The sequence below is a fragment of the Dromiciops gliroides genome, chromosome 3 (assembly GCF_019393635.1).
Source record: "Dromiciops gliroides isolate mDroGli1 chromosome 3, mDroGli1.pri, whole genome shotgun sequence".
Lineage (NCBI taxonomy): Eukaryota > Metazoa > Chordata > Mammalia > Microbiotheria > Microbiotheriidae > Dromiciops > Dromiciops gliroides.
Window position 1 is genome coordinate 79,108,653 of NC_057863.1, and position 19,771 is coordinate 79,128,423.

Below are 19,771 nucleotides of genomic sequence, written 5' to 3' on the forward strand. Positions count from 1 at the left end.
ATACCTAATACAGAGTAGAAACAGCTTAATAAATCTTTCTACCTAGCTTTCGATCTCAGTGGAGGAGAATAGTATTTACTTATCTTTTTTACTTGGTGACTGACTGCTAAATTTGCTCAAAGGGGCACCTGGAGATGGAGTCCTCCTTTCCGGTCCACGGTAGAGAAGTTTGATTGATTTTTAAGTAGAATTCTAAATGGAAAAGCGAGAAGAGGAGAGACAAGCAGTGGTAGAGGAGACTTCCAGCCTCCTCCTACATTGGAAGACATCGCTCTGATTCTGGGAAAAAGCTCCCAGACTGGCGAAGTCAATTTCTTTTTTTTTTTTTTTTAATTAATAAAGTATTTTATTTTTTTTCCGTTACATGTAAAGATAGTTCTCAACTTTTGTTTATACAAGCTTTACAATTTCAGATTTTTCTCCCTCCCTCCCCCCTCCCCTAGACAGCAGGCAATCTGATATAGGTTATATATATATATACACATAATAACATTAAACATATTTCTGCATTAGTCATGCTATAAGAGAAAAAATCAGAGCAATGATGAAAACCTCAAAATAGAAAAAAACAACAGCATCAAAAACAAAAGAAATAGTATGGTTCATTCAGCATCTATACTCCGCAGTTCTTTTTTTTTTTTTTTTCCTTGGATTTGGAGATCCTCTTCCATCACAAGTTCCCTGGAACTCTTCTGTGCCATTGCATTGGTGAGAAGAATATAGTCCATCGCAGTAGATCAACACTTAATGTTGATGATACTGTGTACAATGTTCTTCTGGTTCTGCTCATCTCACTCATCATCAACTCACGCAAGACCCTCCAGGTTTCTCTGAAGTCCTCCTGCTCATCATTTCTTACAGCACAGTAGTATTCCATTGTATTCATATACCACAACTTGTCCAGCCATTCCCCAATTGATGGGCATCCCCTCAACTTCCAATTCCTTGCCACCACATAAAGAGCAGCTATAAATATTTTTGTACAGGTGGGTCCCTTTCCCCTTTCCATGATTTCTTTGGGAAAAAGACCCAAAAGTGATATTGCTGGGTCAAAGGGTATGCACAGCTTTATCGCCCTTTGGGCATAATTCCAAATTGCTCTCCAGAATGGTTGGATCAGTTCACAGCTCCACCAACAATGGATTAATGTTCCAATTTTGGCGAAGTCAATTTCAGAGGGCAGATGGCAGCAAAAGCTTCGTCAGATAGACTTTTAGAACTAAACTATTAAGTGTGCCATCTCCTGGCTCCATGCCTTTGCTATGACTATCTACTGTTCCCGGAATGTTCATCTTCTCTGTCTCTACTAGGCTTGCTTCAAGACTCAGCTCAAATCCCATCTTTCCTAGTTCCCCCAACTTCTAGTGCCTTCCCTCTGAGGTTACCTGCCATCTGTATTCTCTGTATTATAGATACATACACATATATATCTTTTATGTGCAATTTCTTTGCATATTATCCCCCCCCCCATTAGTTTGTGAACTCCTTGAGACCAAGAGCTAAGTTTTTGCTTTTTTTTTTTTTTTTATCCAAAGCACTTATCTATCACAGGACTTGGTACATAGTGCTTTACAAACGTTTGTCCACTGACTGAATTCATAACAGTCAGTCAACCTTGTCCCTCCATGGACCAACCCATGTTCTTGCTTTCCCTGTTCTCCCTTTCCAGGGATTAGAGGGACACTTGTATACTCTAGCAGTGTTACTGGAATAAGACTGCTTCTTAGCTTCAAAGGCCAACATCTCCCACTGGATCTGGGGCCATCTCCAGGCATCCTGATCTATATCTTGCCACTGGACCCAGATGGCCCTGGAGGAGAGAGTGAGACTGGGGACTTTGCACTGTCCTCCCTCACTTTAATCCACTTCACTGCAAAGTCATGACATCTCTCATGGTCCTCTTTGAGATTGAAGGACAAACAACAACAACTGGAATAAGACTGGTTCTAGGGCTGTTCCGTCAGTAGTATCAAGTCACGCATCTTCCCTTGGGTTCAAGACAGCCCTCCTTTGTGACTGAAGCTTAGGATTTGCTTTGGCATATATGTATGCTATTTCTAAATTAAAAGGCCTGAATTGTTATTGCTGCTGGCAAGATGGAAAGGGGAAGATGGGGGCGGCTAACTTTATAAACAGCGACTGTAACCATTGGGGATGGGAATGTACGCCACATTTGTGAGTCCATTGCTGTATGGAACTTCCTGGACAAGGAAACTTCCTGTGCCAGTGCAGTTTGGCATCTTCTGTACCAGTCAGAGTTGTAGAAAGTGGCTTGGAGCACCAAGAGATGACTTGTCTGGATCCACAAAACCAGAAGCTGGACTTGAATTTTTTTTTAAATAAAGAAAGAAGGAAGGATAGAAAATCTAATCCAAGGTGTCAGAACCTTGGGCAGCATCCTGTCCTGAATAGGAGCATTTTCTTAGGTTGTCTATTGCTTGTTAATTCATCGAGTTCTACCTTATTATAGGCTGGGGATGATGCTGTCCTTGTCAGTTTTGTAGGCTTGCTTGTTTAATTGGTTTTGTTCTTTAAATATCTAATATTTGTGTGTGTGGTTTTTTTGGGGGGGGGCAGGGCAATGAGGGTTAAGTGACTTGCCCAGGGTCACACAGCTAGTTAAGTGTCAAGTGTCTGAGGCCGGATTTGAACTCAGGGAGTCCTGAATCCAGGGCCGGTGCTTTATCCACTGCACCACCTAAATATCTCATTTTAAAAGACATTTTTAGCACTAAGAATTGGGTTAAAATTGCCTAGTATGTAGTGATCTGGGGCCTAACACAAAGCTAGGTGGCACAGTGGATAAAGCACTGGCCCTGGATTCAGGAGGACCTGAGTTCAAATCCGGCCTCAGACACTTGACACTTACTAGCTGTGTGACCCTGGGCAAGTCACTTAACCCTCATTGCCTGCCCCCCCCCCCCCCCGCCAAAAAAAAAAAAAAGGATAAGAGGATATAGGCCTCCCTATTTCCATCTTCATCAGTGGAGAAGCACCTGTGCTAGTGAACTAACTAATCCAGCCAAGTAAGCCATGAAACAGAAAGGGAAGCCCTGAGTACCATTGCTTGGGACCAATACAGAAGAAACAATCTTGTTTTCCAAAGGCTAGGTCATAGATCTTTTTAATAGCTGTGTCAAGAATTATTCAGCCACCAGATGGCACTCCAACTTGAAAGAAATCACTTTCTGTTGTTATATTGGAAGTATGACCTTAGGTTCTAAAAGCCAAGGAGAATGTTAATTTTTCCATCTCTCCCCTGCCCCCCATCTTTGCAATTTTACAGAGCACTGAAAATTTGGGTCTCAATTGGAATGGTAAGGGTCTGACTTCTGAACAAAATGTAACATAACCATCTGGGGCCAGGAAGGTCCCTACACTGTTTACAATTCTTGACAAACCATGCATTTAAAAGTTTTCACATGTTCCCTTTTTAAAATTTTTCTCTTCCTCCTTTGGACACAAGACGGTGCAGCACAAACTAGCTGAATTGAAAACACACATTTGTGTGACCAGGGCTTTTGTGGACAGCTGTCTCCAGCTGCATGAGGCAAAACGTCTGGACTCTGCTACTGCTTCCATGGCAAAATATTGGTATGTATGTTCTAGTAATTGAAGGGTGGTGGTTTTGCAGATGGCTGTGGAAGTGGGCTGGTTTTACCCGTAACTCTGAGCCCCTTAGAGGGAGGAGGCTGTGTCAATGCAAAAGAGTATTAGTAGGGCAACCATTTTCATCTGTTGAAAGGTCCCACTGAAGCAGTTTAAGCCAAGATGAGAATTCATCTGTCAGGAGGATTGTTAATAAACTCTTAACTCCTCTCAATTGGAATATCCGAAGGTTGACCAAGGACCAGTGATTCATCCTTATTAGAAAATTGTCTATTTTTAAAGTTGCTTGAAGCATTAGTTTCAAGGAGAAAGAATTATCTAATCAAACATTGTAAATGTCATTTTAAGACAAGAAAAAAACAATTTGAATACGTTAAAAGTTCTGCTATTGAATAAAGGGAATATAATAATTATGAACAAGAGAGAGTTCATTCAAACTTCATATAGACTTTTAAGACCTAAGGATATGAGAACAAAGAGATAGCAAGTTTCTTTCCTTCTTTCTTTCTTTCTTTCTTTCTTTCTTTCTTTCTTTCTTTCTTTCTTTCTTTCTTTCTTTCTTTCTTTCTGTTTCTTTCTTTTTCTTTCTTCAATCCTATTACCCTGAAAGCACTGTGGAAAAAAAAATATGTCATTATTCATTAACTTCAACTTCAGGCTGGCCAAAAGGAAAGCAAGCAGAAATAAGCAGGCTAGTGCTTGTGTTTTTAGACAGATAATTTAAAGGCAGGTTGAAAAACAGTATGTAGAAATTCTGAAAGGTTCCCATTTGGGGTGATGTTTTAAATTGGACTATTACCCACCGCCCCCTCTAATTTCAGATGCAACAGAGAAAAAGATAGATTTCAAAAAGCTTTGCTATCTACCATTCTCAGAATTTTTTTTTTGGAAAGACCTAGTACGGTACAACTCATATTAAGAGATGAAACAAGGAAATAGCTAGTTGGAAACTAGAAAATATTTCATGTACTTACCGAGTTAAGAGATTTTCAAAATTCCAGATGTCATTACCCCCAGAGTTTCTGTCAACCTTGTCCATAAATAGTTGGGTTATTATACTTTTTCTACAAGGCAGACCTGCCTCTTGAACCAAAAATTATTTGAGATAGAAAATTCTTTCTGTGATCAATATTTTATGTTTACCTTGAGGTTTTTGTCTTTTTTTTTTTTCTTTTCAGTCTGGGAAGGAAGGGGGGAAATCTGAGTGTCACATTGTATTTTTTTTTACTAGGATAGATAAAATTCCTACCCTGTTATCTTTTCTTGGAATTTTGCCATCAGGTTGATGAGGTTGAGGGGAGGGGCAGGAATCCAACACTTCATTTTTTTAAATCCTTCATGTTAGACTGTACTTGAAAAACAAGACTATACAAATATGGTTAATTATTTTTAATATAAATATATATTTGCTATATTAAAGGCATATAATTTTAATTAGTTTTTTTCTTTAGTGCTTCACTATTACCTAAAAATGGTCAGTTTCTTATGACTGTGACAGAAATTACATTTATAACTGCTAATAAATTTGGTAATAAGAAGTCTTTCTTTCAAAACTGAGATTTAGGGCGTGTGTGTGTGTGTGTGTGTATACATACAAAGAATTGTTGAAGTTTGAGTAAATTTGAGTAAAACACAGAATCTGAGTCAAGTAAAATTTAACTCAAGTTCATCCTGAACGTGTTATCATTGGAGGGTGGGGCTGAATTATTTCAACTTATAATAGACTAAACTTTATACTTCATTTGTATGAACACAACCTTAATAAAAATCTGGCAAAAACAATAATTAACCATGAAGATTCTATGCAGGAATTTAAAATTTTATTTTTATATGTGTTTTTGGATGAGCAGCTATGTTGTACAGAAAATATTTGCTAATTTTATTCTGTAATTCCATTTATTAAGAACAGATTCTTTCAAAATTTGCTGCCTTGGGGGAGTGTGAGATAGAGAAGGGGGAGGAAGAGAAAGTAGATTTTTGTTAATTAAAAAAATTAAACTAAATTTACAAAATAAAAGTGGTCATTTTTGATAGACAGCCTACATGATCTATATAGGAGAGTTGAATGGCTCCATCAACTTGTATAATTACACAGTCATAACTAATCCATTCCCTGATTTGATGCCACAGAATTTCCATTCCACAGGAATCAAGTTTAAAAGCTCCTTTTTCCTCCTGTATTTTGACCATTTAGGGCATCTGATCTACAAAACAGTGTGGCTTATGATTGTGTCCAGCTCCATGGAGGATGGGGATACATGTGGGAATACCCCATTGCAAAGTGAGTATTTCTTAGGGGAAAAACAAAACAAAAAACTCTTATACTCTTTTTGAAGATGTGCAAATAAAGAAAGATGATGAAGTCCATTGAGTATAAATAAAGGGCAGAGAAAATTACCCATTAGCCAGATGACAGAGGATGACCATTATATGTTATAAAGCACATGGTAACAAGATTGCTTTGTGGGCCTTCAAACAAACATTTTAAAATCAGGTTCAAAATGGGGAAAAGTGAGGAGAAGGGAGTATCATTGGAGAGATTCATTTCATTCATTTGAATCCTTAAAAAATTAGGTACTTAAGATTGATGTTGACAATTGGGCTAATATCTTAACTCTTGAAGTTAATTGTGCAGGAAAACTAATGCAATTCCTCTTAGTAAAAGTCCTAAAATAAGAGTGTTTAAAGGTACCTATCCTGTGACTAAGCTATATGTTTACAACTTGTCTGTGGAAATGTGCCAATTTGTAAACAGGCAGACAAACACATTCCAGAGGTCTCTCCCTCCCTATAACTAACTCCCTCCTTTCACTGTTGTGTTTGCCACATCGGTCTTCCCACAGCATTCTGCCCTCACTGAGCTAGGGAATGTTTTTTTTTTTTCTCTGACTCACTCAGATTAACAGTTTACCCACAGTCCCCACAAAAAGAAAAAATCAGGCTTAACACACAAAAGTTTGCTGTATTTCTAATCCAATAGTGAGAAGGCTGTGGGATTTATAGGAACCATCCTGATTTTATTTAAACTTTATTAGATTATCTGAAGGGAGGAAGAAACCCACTCTGTTTCTAAATTTGGCTTCAAACTCGGGCAGTGCTAGGTTTTCAAAACCTCTCACTTTGCTTGGCTTAGTTATAGCCATTTTGATGTGCTTCTAGTCCCTAATGAGAATAGCAGCTGTCAGTTCTATCAAAACAAGACAAAACAAAACACCCCCATAGATTGGTTAGGAATAGAAACAACATGCACATAACCTGTTAATTTTCTCGTCTTTTGTAGACACTGATTGGTTCAGCCTAATCATACCATGTTTATTTTAGTCTTTAAATAAAATCGATCAGCTAAGGCTTCTACCAGGCCTTCTTTTGCTCTGTATAAACCCTCTTGGAACTGTCTCCAAAAAGTCTCAAATCAAAACCAGGTAATTTCATCCCTGTATCTGGGTGATATTAGACATAAATTCGTATGCCATCCTCAACTCCCCACTTTCTTTCACTTCTTATATCCAGTCTGTTGCCAAGTCCTGTTGATTTTACCTTTGTGACATTTCAAATACCCCCACGGATTCTCTCCTGTGACACTGCCGTCATCCTGGGGCAGGCTTTCATTACCTCAAGCCTGGCCTATTACAGTTGCCTGCTGGTTGATCTGCCTGTCGTAAATCTCTTTCCCATTCCGGTGCATCTTCTGCTCGGCTCCCAGTGATCTTCCTAAGCATGGGTCTGACCCCATCCCTTCACACCCCTGCTCTCATCCCCACCACTATCCAGTAAATTCCAGTGACTCCCTATCACGTCTAGGATCAAATGTGAAATCCTCTCTTTGATGTTCAAAGACTTTGATAACCTGATGCCTTCCTACAGTTCCATATACTCTGTGATCCAGTAACAATGGATCAGACAACGAGAGGCTCTTCTTGTCCCCCATCCCCTCCTCCTCTTTGCCTCCTGACTTCCATGATTTTCTTCAAATGCCAGCTAATATCTCACCTTCTACAAGAACCCTTTCCTGATTCCCCTTAATTCTAGTGCCTTCCCTCACTTGGTAATCTTCATTTTATGCTGTCTATAGCTTATTTGTACAAAATCGTTTAAATGTCTCCTTCATTAGACTGTGAACCCCCTGAGGACAGGAACCACCCTCTGCCTTTCTTTGTAGTCCCAGAACCTAGCACAGTGCTGAGTACATAGGAAGCACTTAATCAATGACTCACTGATTTGAAAAGGCAAAATAATCTTTCATGTCACAGTTCTGTAACATTTAATTTTTGTGTTCCATATTATGAAATAATTTCCAAGTCTGTTTTCATAAATCTTATTCACAATGTATTCACAATCCATCATGGAATGCGTGAAGAAGTAGTTTATTTGGCTCTTGAATAGAACTACTTTTGGACCCTTTCATGAAGGATAGAATATTCAGACAGTATGTTATCATCCCAGCAGTAGAAATGAAAAGGGAGTGAAATAAAGGAAGGTTACGTACTTCTTTCATTTAACTTTTACCCCTATTTCTAGAGTCACTGGTATGGAGTAGCTAAACATTAATTTGGGTTTTTGAGGAAGTCACACAAAAATGGAGAGGGACCAACATCTGCACACTTTGAACACAACAGAATTGTTGGTCTTGTCTTTTTCAGGGATAATCACTTTTAGGTAGTTAAAAGCAAAAGGTATAGCTTGATGGCATGTTGTGCATAAGTTGTCTGAATCTGAGAGACTCATATTTCTGCCAGAGAATAATTATTAACCATCATGGCAGTCCAGGGGTTATATGATCATTCAAATGAACTGGGGTTTTTTCCTCTTAAACATAGAAGGAAGGATTAAGATGGTTTTAGCTATATAACCCTTAGTATCACAGAGTTAATTAGACAGGTTGTAAGGTATTAATATGCTATTCTTTGATACTTGGACCTGACCTGTGATTTCACTAGAACAGAGAATGAGGATATTCTATCAGTTCAAATCATCTCCAATGTAGAGTTCTGGACACGTACCTGGAGAACTGAGAGATTAAGTGGTTTGCCCAGGGTCACATAGCCAATATATGTCAGAGGAGAGACTTGAATTCGGGTCTTTCCATTCTGCCATAATTCTTATTCAATGAAAAAGTTTTTGTTTTATTGCTCAGAAGATAAGAGAGAAGCTACAGTGTTGCAATAAGACACATGTTGATAAGCCTTGTTTTTATATGGAAACTTTAAAAATAGCAGCATTGGGGGCAGCTAGGTGGCGCAGTGGATAGAGCACCGGCCCTGGAGTCAGGAGTACCTGAGTTCAAATCCAGCCTCAGACACTTAACACTTACTAGCTGTGTGACCCTGGGCAAGTCACTTAACCCCAATTGCCTCACTAAAAAAAAAATAGCATTGGATTCTGGAGTTTTAAGAGATCATTGAGATAATTTTATTCCACTCTTGTTTTACTGTTGAGGAAACTGATGGTTGAGTGACTTGCCTGAGGTCACAGGCAGAGTCAGGGATGTACTAGAATTCAGTCTTACATTTTCATACTCCAAACACAGTGCTGCCTCATACTGCCCCCTTCTAGTTTATTTCAGTCTCACTTAGGGTTTCATCTCATTGTATCAGAGAAGCAATGTGAGCTTTGGCACTTTGTGGCTGGGTGTGATTAAACATTCCTTCTGTTTCTTTTCCTGTTAATATGTTCACGGCTGGATTTAACCAGTAACTTATAAAGGGTTGGCTGAGTGATTTAGAGAAGCAGTATGGTACAGTAAAAGAACACTATTTCCAAAGTCAAGACCTGGGTTCAAATTCCACTTCTAATACTCACTACCTGTGGGCCCTAAGACCTCCACAGGTATGTTTTATCATCAGTAAAATGAGGCAATTGTACTAGATAGCTTATGTGATCCCTTTCTTCTCAAAATCTTTGATCCTAAGAAGTCAGTGTGAGCTACTTTGGAAGGTCTGTGATATACGGGGAAATGACCAAGTTAAGCCTAAAAACAAACATACAAAAAACATCACTATTGGTTTCTTTGGGATTGGCAAAATAGAACGTAAACATTGTGAGCATTGGCTTTGGTGATTGAAGCGGGGAGAAGGGGAAAGAGAGACAGATTAAGAGACAGAGATGAGAGATGGGTCAGAAGAGAAAGGGGAATGGAGAAGGAAAGAGGAAAGGAGAGAGAAAGAGAGGCAAGGGAAAGAGCAGAGTGTGAGAGAGGGAGGGAGGGAAGAAAATAGGGGAGAAAGAAGGGGAGGGGAGTAGAGAAAGAGAGACAGGGGAGAGAGAGGTGTGTGTATGGGAGGGAGAGAGAGAATGGGAGAGAAAGAGAAAGCACTTAGAAACCCCACTGTCCCTAGATGTAAGTTTCAGTGGCTGGTGTGCAGTCAGACTTTTAAAAATAGCTTAGGTAGTGCTTAAACTCAAATATTTGTTAAGTGTCTGCTATTTGCAGCAGCCCCCATGTTAAATGCTGTGGAGGGGATATCCAGGATTATAAGGTATATGGAAAGAATGGAGGCAGATTCCAGAATTTTTAGGCCACATTTTCTACAGAGGTGACATGTTATATTTGTCTTTTTTGTATAATAACCCAGTTTCCACTACTGAAAGAAATGGTAGATGTCTTAGAACACACCTCCTAGGAAAAAGAATTAAGCTAATGTTAACCCTCTTGTCTTAGCTAATCAAAATTGTATGAACTAATGTGAAAAGGGAACTGGACTGAGTGTGGAAACCTGGGCTCTAACTCTCAGGCCTTCCATTGATTAATGTTAACCCCTAAATAATTGCCATCAATTAGAAATGCTAAAGCTACTGAATCGCTCTGTGATTTGATGTACTTAACCATAAAGTGAAAATAATAGTAAACCTCCCTACCTCAAAGAGCTGTAAGAAGAAAAGGAGACAAAACGGAGAATAAAAAAGTAAAGAACACTGGGAAAATGCAAGATGATAATTAGCATAATCATTATTATTACCATGGGTGAAGTTACACTTACAGCTTTGTGTGGAAGACTCAGTTCTCTCTGTCTGTTTAACCCTGTGTATCACTGTAGTTTAAATATTGACCTTCTGTGAATTTAGGAGACCTCAGTTATCTCTGTAGGAATATACCTTCCTAAAACATTGACTTTATAGCTACAGGAACCTAGTGGAAAAATGTAAAGCTTTTTTTTTCTTTTCCAAAAAATTCTTGGATTGAAATTTTACCTAGAAACACTGAGACCTGAAGGAAATTAAGACTTTTTATATTTAAAAACATTTCATTTCATCCTGTGATTATGTTGGTAAATTATAGAAGATTAAATTGGAAAAAAAGTAACTATGTGGCCTAATTAAATTTGTATTTTTTTTTAGGAATTACAATCTATGTGTAATAGTTCATGTTTTGTCAGATTATCTAAAGAAACTAATATGTGTTTTGTAGTTATTTCAATCCAAGGATAATACAACCATGTCACAAAAGAAAGCTTTTTAAAAATATTGCCCCTCCCTCCCTCTTGGGAACTATCTAGCATGAACTTTAAAATAATTACCCATTATCTGGTGTTATATAATTTACTTTTTTTAAGGTTTCTGTTATTCATTCTTTTTCCTCCTCCCCACCCAGAGCATATGTGGATGCCCGAGTCCAGCCAATCTATGGTGGAACCAATGAAATAATGAGGGAGCTGATTGCTAGAGAGATTGTACGTGAAAAGTAAACATCTGCCCCCATCCTGGAATCCAATTACTACTGATCTGGATTTAAATCTCTTCATGATAGAATTCAACCTGGAAAGGGAAGACATGTTTGAATTTTTTTTAATACAGGATGAAACAAAGTATGGAGATGAAAAATTGCTTTGTTAAGGGAGAGTTCTTTATATACAAATTTCTGAAATTTTCGTATGGGAGGCTCCAGTTTTAATACAATTTTACAAAGGCTCAGAAGGAAAAAGGATAATACATTTTGAGGTCTGAATGGCTCAAATTTGAACTTAATCTAAAATTTTAAAATGACTCTAATTTGAGTTTGAGTTAATACAGTCCAACTTAACTTGGAACAATTCCAACTGACTTTTGCTAAAATTATCCACATAATTTCTTCAGTTCCTCTGCCTGATGAGGCCTTACTTAGTATTGACCTTTCCATTTTAATTTGTAGGAGAACTATCATTTGCTCCCTTACCATTCTTTAAAAACTTTGGTACATTTTATGAATCTCAAAGGATTGGCTCTTATTCCAGAATAAAATAATTAATGTCAATAAATGCAACAATTTAATTTGCAAATAAACCACATTATTTAAGAATACGTTTTGTGTATGTTAGTGAAACATCAAATAAAATATTTTAAATGCTTAAATTATTTTTGTTAACCATGAAAACTAAACTGGCAGTCTGTCATTGTGCTTTGTTGATTTTTTTGTTTGGTTGTTTTTTTTTTAATTTCTCACCTGGTGGAGCAGTTGGGGGTGGGGAGAAAGACAAAGAGGTATTATTGGAAGCTGGTTGTCTCCTAAATTTATACACATATAAATTTTAGATCCATATCCATTCCCCCATGCTCCAGGGTAGATTTTCTTTCTCTGTGGCTTCTGACTCGAACAAAATATTTTCTTGACTATCACTAGATTTCCTTTGAGGGAATATTTTGATCAGCAGCAACTTGGATGAAGACATAGATGGCATCTTATAAAATTTACAGACAGCACAGTTCTGGCAGGGATAGCTAGCAAATTACATGACAGAATCAGTACCCAAAAAGATCCTGACAGGCTAGGATGTAAGCTCCCTCAAACAATGTGAAATTCTAAAATGTGTCCACAAAAGCCTACTCTGATGCCTCTTCCTGGTACGGAAGTGATCTTGGATTCTCTAAGTCTGTGGCAGCAGCCCCATGCTCTGAACAAGTACTACCATGCTGGAAATGGACTGGTCTGCTCTCCAACGATCATTCTAGCTAAGTACAGAGAAACTGACGTAATCAGAAGACTGAACTTTTGGTGATAAATTCTTTAGCTGTGGCCTACCCATTAAACAAAGAAAAATAGCAGCTCATGGGGTCCTTTCTGTAATTCTGCAATGATGCTATCAGAGGATATTAAGAACCACAGTTTTCAGATTATTTATAAGCATTAATTCATTTGTCAGATATGAATAGGATAGACTTTTTCACTAACCAATAAGTGGACATATTGCTGGAGAATTTTTTAAAATGACACATCTGTCTTTAAAATTCTTGCTACAAATAAAACCAGGTGAAAGGAAGTTGCACCTAAATTGAAGGATGACTCACAATGTCTCCTTAGAGAAATGGGTAAAGTAATTGATGGCATTTGTTGTGTCATACTTCCAAAGGAAACAAGAAACTTTTCATGGGACACTTGTTCATCTTCTGTTGTAGTACTTATAATGAACAATTTGCAAACAAACAACAAAAATAACCCACGAAAATAATTGCACTGTATGCACCAACATTGATCACAAAGATGGTGGTTGAGATGTTTCAAAGACCCTCTACATTAAATAAACATATACTTTAGTGCAGTAACTTCAGTGCAAAGGTAGCAGAGGGGAGAATAGCAAAAATGCATTGGAAAGTATGGATCAAGATTAACTAATAAAAAGGGTCAAAAGGTCATAGACCAAAGGGAATCTTCATGCCTGCCATAACTATTTTCTTAGGGAAAGAGTTGAGACTGGAAATGTTTGCAAGTATGCAATAATACCACAAATAAAATGAAATATTTTAACAGGCAGGAAATGACTGGTTACTGATGTGGGAGCCATTTCGAAATCAGCTTTCTGTAAATTAGATTACCAACTTTTTAGAGTAAAAATAAAGATAAAAATAAATGCCAAATGGGAAGATAGAACATGCAGTTGAGACAACTTCAACTACCTGACCTATTTAAACATGGTATTAAAAATAGGAAACATAGGGACAACTAGGTGGCACAGTGGATAGAGCACCAGCCCTGGAGTCAGGAGGATCTGAGTTCAAATCTGGACCCAGGCACTTAATACTTACTAGCTGTGTGACCCTGGGCAAGTCACAACCCCAATTGCCTCACAAAAAAAAAAAAAGGGGGAAACATAAAAGGACACTTAAAATTCCCACCATTTCCTAAGAAACCTTAACTAGTGTAAATGATTTGCCTCAATATAAAGACCAAAAGAGTTGCTTGCTCCTGGCAAGCAACCAATTAATGTACCTGGAAAATATGACAACCTGTATTTAAAATATTTTGGAGATAAGCTAAAGTTGTAGGAAAAGTATCTCTTTGCTATGAGAGATATGAAACCTGTATGTAAAATCTTTAAGAGGACAGTTAAAAGTTATATGAATACCTACTTAAAATTTATAAAAGCACAATTAAGAATTCTAAAATCAAATTATTTTTATTAATATATTTTTGGCTTGATACAATAGATACAAATACCCAGGCTCCTTACAAAATAATTTCCAAAAATGTTTAAACAAAACTACCTGAAAGTGATTGATGCTTGTATTTTGTATTTATCATAGATTAACACAAATATTTTGTCTTAGTATTTTGGTACCAAAGTTATCCATTTCATGTGACCTGAGTTTTGTTGCCTTTTTACATCGCCTTCATTCATATCATTGTCATATTGGGGTTTTTTTTTGACCCATACCAGGACTATACTTGAAAGCTTAGTTCTTGACTTGGGCATCACAGAATTGGACTCATAAGGGATAACTCTGAAATAGCATTCATATTTGTACCTTTTTTGGAAAAATTATTATTGCACAATCTAACTGAGCAGTCAGATGTGTATCAGATACTCCCCTAATATATCAGAATAAGAAACTAATTCTTAGAAAGAATTTCTTATATTGCAAAATTCTTCTTGTATTACACAATCTTATTAATGAGTAAATTAAGTTAGGGTTATAAACTCATAAATTATTCAAATCCTACTCTTCATGAAGCTTGCCCTGCCTGTGCTCTTGAAGGTTCTTCCAGCATAGAACAAGTTCTGACAGGTCTTACCAAGTTTGAAAGACTTTAAGTATGGGTCCAGTGATGGACTGCCTCTGTCTCTATCTGCTGACCAGTCTAGTTAAATTGGGAAATACTTGTCATGAGCTTCACTGCAGCATAATGATTTTTTGGGGGGAAGGGGTATAGCAACTACTGAAGTTAAGATGACAATCATATATGTGAATTATATTGTACATTTTCTGGCCTCTCTGCAGGATTAATAGCAGTGAAAGGTTTCCATATTTCTGTGTATTGCTATAGTGAGGTACATAACCATTACATTTTTGCAAGGTTTGAAATCTTAAATTTTACTGCCAGTATGTCCTCACATGCATCAAATTGTCAAAGATGATAAAAAATTGAAATAGTTGCTATTGGAGAGTTTGTGGGATGACTGGTATATTAATACACATTGGTGAAGCTGTAAAGTAGCCAATCATTCTGCAAATTAATTTGTGACTAAAAGTTATTAAATTATTAAAACCTTTCAGGGTCAGCTAGGTAGCGCAGTGGATAGAGAACCAGCCCTGGAGTCAGGGGGACCTGAGTTCAAATCCGGCCTCAGACACGACACCCACTAGCTGTATGACCCTGGGCAGGTCACAACCCCAATTGCCTCACCAAAAAACAACAACAAAAAAAACACTTTTCAGCTTAGCAATCTCAGTACTGGTCAGATATCCCCAGGGAGAACAATGATAAGAAAGGTCCTACATATACCAAAATATTCTTAGCATTCTTTATTGTAACAAAAAAGTAGGTGCCCATATATTGGTATATAACTATTAATTAAATGAGTTGCTATTGAATTGGGGAAAAACCCAGGAATTCAGGGAAATTTGGGAAGACATGTATGAACTGATGCAAAACAAGTAAGTATAACCAAGAGAACAGCATTTCAAATAAGTATAATGATAACACCACTAAAAGTAGGTCTGTGCAATGACTAATCTTGACTACAGTGGACTAATAATGAAATATGTCTCCTTTCTTTTATTCTTTTTTTTTGTTTGTTTGTTTTTTTTTTGTTGTTTTTGGTGAGGCAATTGGGGTTAAGTGACTTGCCCAGGGTCACACAGCTAGCAAGTGTCAAGTGTCTGAGGCCGAATTTGAACTCAGGTCCTCCTGAATCCAGGGCCGGTGCTCTATCCACTGCGCCACCTAGCCGCCCCCTGTCTCCTTTCTTTTAATAGAAAGAAGGTAATAGTATGCAAGTATGGCATGAGGCATATGCTATCAAATGTGGTCAATGTGTTAGTTTGTTTTGCTTAATTATTCTCTTTATTCTAAGAGAGGATCCAGTGTCAGGATGGCTGAAGGGGTATTGGAAATGCTGCAATGTGGGAATATGTTTTGCTTGAGGTATAGGAAGAAAAAGAGGCTAGGACTGAGGTTCTCTTCTTCCTCCTCTAACCCCCTTCCTCTCACCCATCCCCCAACATAGGAGACAGCATATAAAGTAGGCCTGAAGGAATCATGGACAAGCAGGGCAGCTTTAAAATTTACATGTTGAATTTATCATATACTTAAATACAAAAGCAAGTTCTACATAACATTTGAAGTTTCATGCACACATCCTACAATGAATATGAAAATGCTCATTTAGACTTCAGAAGGAAGAAATGGCAGCTTTATAAAGAGAAAGTATACATTTTTTCTAAGATAATGGATTAGTGGTTCATGTGTCTATATACATCATGAATACAAAATTATACTATAAAGCACTATTTGACACACAAAGATACATAGATGTGCTATGTGGACTTTTGATTTCATTGACTTCCTTTAATCAAAACTCCCTCCATTGAAACAGATTGACACCTTTCCTGTAATTTAGTCTTGAAAGCTACATGAAGACACTGAGAGGTTGGGTGGTTTGCCCAACACAACCAGTATGTGTGGAAGAACTGAATCCCAAGACTTCCTCTACTGTGCCAGTCAAGAAACAATTATTAAGCAATTACTGTCCTAAGCAGTGGGAATATGATACAATAAAGGTAAAAATACAGCAAATGTCTTCAAGGCACTCACATACTAATGGAGGACAACATACAAATAAGAGGGAAAACAGGAATTAAAAGAAATGAGGATTATTGTTAGAGAGGAGTCCATGGAACATTTTCATTTCTTCTGAAACCATTTTGTAGTTGTCCTCCCTCTCCCCCACCTTTTTTTTCCTCTTGTCCACTTTGATTTTTTATCCTTCCTCCCCAAAAAGAGAAATAGAATCATGTGGTATATTTTGGCCCGGAAGTCAGAAACAAAAAAAGGAAATTTAGACTTTGTAACCTTGTAACCTTTATGTATTTTCAAAAGTTAGTCTTTGTGTTTTGCATATGTAAAAATTTGCATCTCATGCAGGACTGCCTGAAAAAATCAGTGCAATACTCTAAAGAACATAAAGGACCAGGACAGCAAGACAGCAACACTATATAAATAAGCAAAGGGAGGTGAAAGCTTGAGTGGATTTGGTTTGAATTGAAATGTTCTGAATGACAATTATTGTTCAAAACCTTATTTGTAATATTTCTTTCCTTGAAGTGTCATTGAAAACGGCAATATACAGAAGCATCTTGGTTCAGATGTGCTATTTAAAATAGCTCTGCTGAAAAGCATTTGTTAAATTATAATGGCTTATGGTTTCTAGTGAAAGATTTTTATTACATTATTTTAGGAAAAATATTTTTGGCTCCTTGGAAGGTTTGTCTCTGGAGTCATTGGGAAGAATGCACATGAATGTTACAACTAAACCTTGGTTTTCCTTTGCCCATGATTTCCCTATAAATGTTGAAAATAATGTATTACCCTTTTTCAAAAGTTTACTTTTCCAGTTGGAATATGTAAAAAAATGTTTTGAGCAGTTGTCAGATATGCATTTTTCTTCATTATTTTTATCACATTTTGCTTCATAAAATCTGCCTGAAATTATTTGGGTGGCTTGTAACCATAAACTTCCCTCTATCTTCAAGTCTTTTTTTTCCCCTTGCATCTAAAAGCAGTGAGTAATTTAGTTAGATATTATATGGAGAAAATTTTATTTGGTCTTGGAATAAATAACCATAAATTTGATTCCAGCCATGAGAATCAATAACTGTCTGTATTGTTTTTATGTTTGTTTTTTCCCCTCAAAGCTTTGTCCTACTGAATATTATGTTTACCATAGGCAATTTTCGACAGTTTTATTAAACCTGCTTTAATATTTCCAAAATTACTTGACATATTGACTTATAAGGGAATAGAATATTTACACGTCATTTTCAGGAAGATCAAAAGTCTTCATTCTCTTCATAATATAGACTTTAAGCTTTTACCCTAAGGCTTTTGGCAAAACCTGTATAAAATTCAAAGTATATTCAAGGGGAAGGTGCTATTTATTCATTGTAGGGACACAGAAGGCTTCCTGCAGAAGGGGCCCTTGAACTGAGTCTGGAAGGAAAAGAGGATTTCCTAGAGGTAGCGGAGAGAAGTGAGTATACACTACATCCAGTTGTAAAGGCACAGATATGAGAAATGTGTGAGAAATTGAAAGTTAGTGAGTCTGGCTGAGACCATGGAGTACCAGAGAGCAGTCATGTAAGAAGACTGGAAAGGTAGGAAGGGGCTTTAAATGACAAACAAATGACTTTATATTTCACCCTGGAAGTAATAGGGAACCATTAGACTTTGAGGGGGAAGGGAGTTGATGTAGTCAAACCTGTGCTTTAAGGAAATTGCTTTGACAGCTCTATGGAGGATGGATTGGAGGGAAGAGAGGTTTAAGGTAGAGAGAATGATTGAGAGCAGACTAAAAATAGACCAGAAGAGAGGTGATAGAGGCCTCTGCAAAGGTGGTTGCTTTGTGGGTGGAGAGAAAAGGGGACTTTACAAAAGAAGTTATAGAGGGAGAAATTATGGTATTTAGCAACTAATTGGATATATGAGATGAAGGGACTGAGGACTTACGTATGACAGGTTGTCAAACATGGGAGAATGGAAGCAACGGTAAAGGAAGTTTGGGAAATCTCTGACTGACCTCAGAGAACCTGAATTCAAATCCCAGCAGATTGAAGAAAGTATGTGGGCCTGTTTTCTCATTTATAAAATATGAGGTTTAGATTAGATGACCATTAAAGTCCCTTATAGTTTGAAAACCCATATCACTTTAACATCCATCATATCAATTGCCTTAAAACACTCTTTCCATCATGTCACTGCTTTGCTTAAAAATCCTAACTTGGGCCAGCTAGGTGGCACAGTGGATAAAGCACCAGCCCTGGATTCAGGAGGACATGAGTTCAAATCCAACCTCAGACACTTGACACTTACTAGCTGTGTGACCCTGGGCAAGTCACTTAACCCTCATTGCCCCACAAAAAAAAAAGAAAGAAAAAGAAAAAATCCTAACTAATTCTCCATTACCCATAGAAGTTCAAACTCATTGTTAAATTCAAGGTCTTTTATTACGTCACTCCAACCTACCTTTACAATCATTTCTCGAATATTAACTTTCCATTTTAGCCAAACTGGCAGAGCCTTCATCTTAAAAATGTTTTGTTCTTTTTTGTATCTATACCTTTATTCACATTGTTCTATCTAAATTCAACCCAGCCTTCAAATCCCAACTCATTTACCTTCATCGTTCCTTCCCAGACAACTCTGATAGTTTCTAAAATTGTTTATTATTAGATTGTTATTTAGTTTTGGGGGTATTTATGTATGGTCTCCCCAACTACGGTGTGAACTTCTTAAAGACAGGAACTATTTCTATAACTTTATCCTACTTTTCCTGTCCACAACAGTGCCTCACACACCTTGCACAGAGTAGGTCCTCAAAATACTATGAGGCCCCATAGCCTTGGAGTCAGGAAAACTTATATTCATATTCTTCCTTTGACACATAGTAGACTGTGTTACTATAGGAAAATCACTTAATCTCTTACTGCTCCCCAAATAACTCTATAAAACCATAGGTTGTAGAGAAGGTGATGATCTGCAATGCTAACCAGAATTCCCTACAAGGATGAAATCACTGCCCCAGACCTTTCAAAATTGGTACATTGTATCAAGCCAGACTTTCCATATCAACAATAATTTATTAGATATCTAATCTTCAGATCATTGTAGCTAAGTTTTAGGAGAAATTCAAAGTTTAATAAAATGTAATCTTTACTTTAAAAGAGCTCACCATTTAGTAGGGGCATAAACCACTAA

General features: G+C 37.3%; 1 protein-coding gene across 1 annotated transcript in view; it reads left to right on the forward strand.

Annotated features, from left to right (window-relative positions):
* ACADL (acyl-CoA dehydrogenase long chain) overlaps positions 1 to 11,881 on the forward strand; it is a 50,952-nt gene extending 39,071 nt beyond the window's left edge. The window contains 3 exon segments of the mRNA XM_043998807.1: positions 3,467 to 3,594; positions 5,804 to 5,890; positions 11,198 to 11,881. Coding sequence (XP_043854742.1) covers positions 3,467 to 3,594; positions 5,804 to 5,890; positions 11,198 to 11,291 — 309 coding nt within the window. The 3' untranslated portion in view covers positions 11,292 to 11,881.
* Positions 11,882 to 19,771: the final 7,890 nt, after the last annotated feature.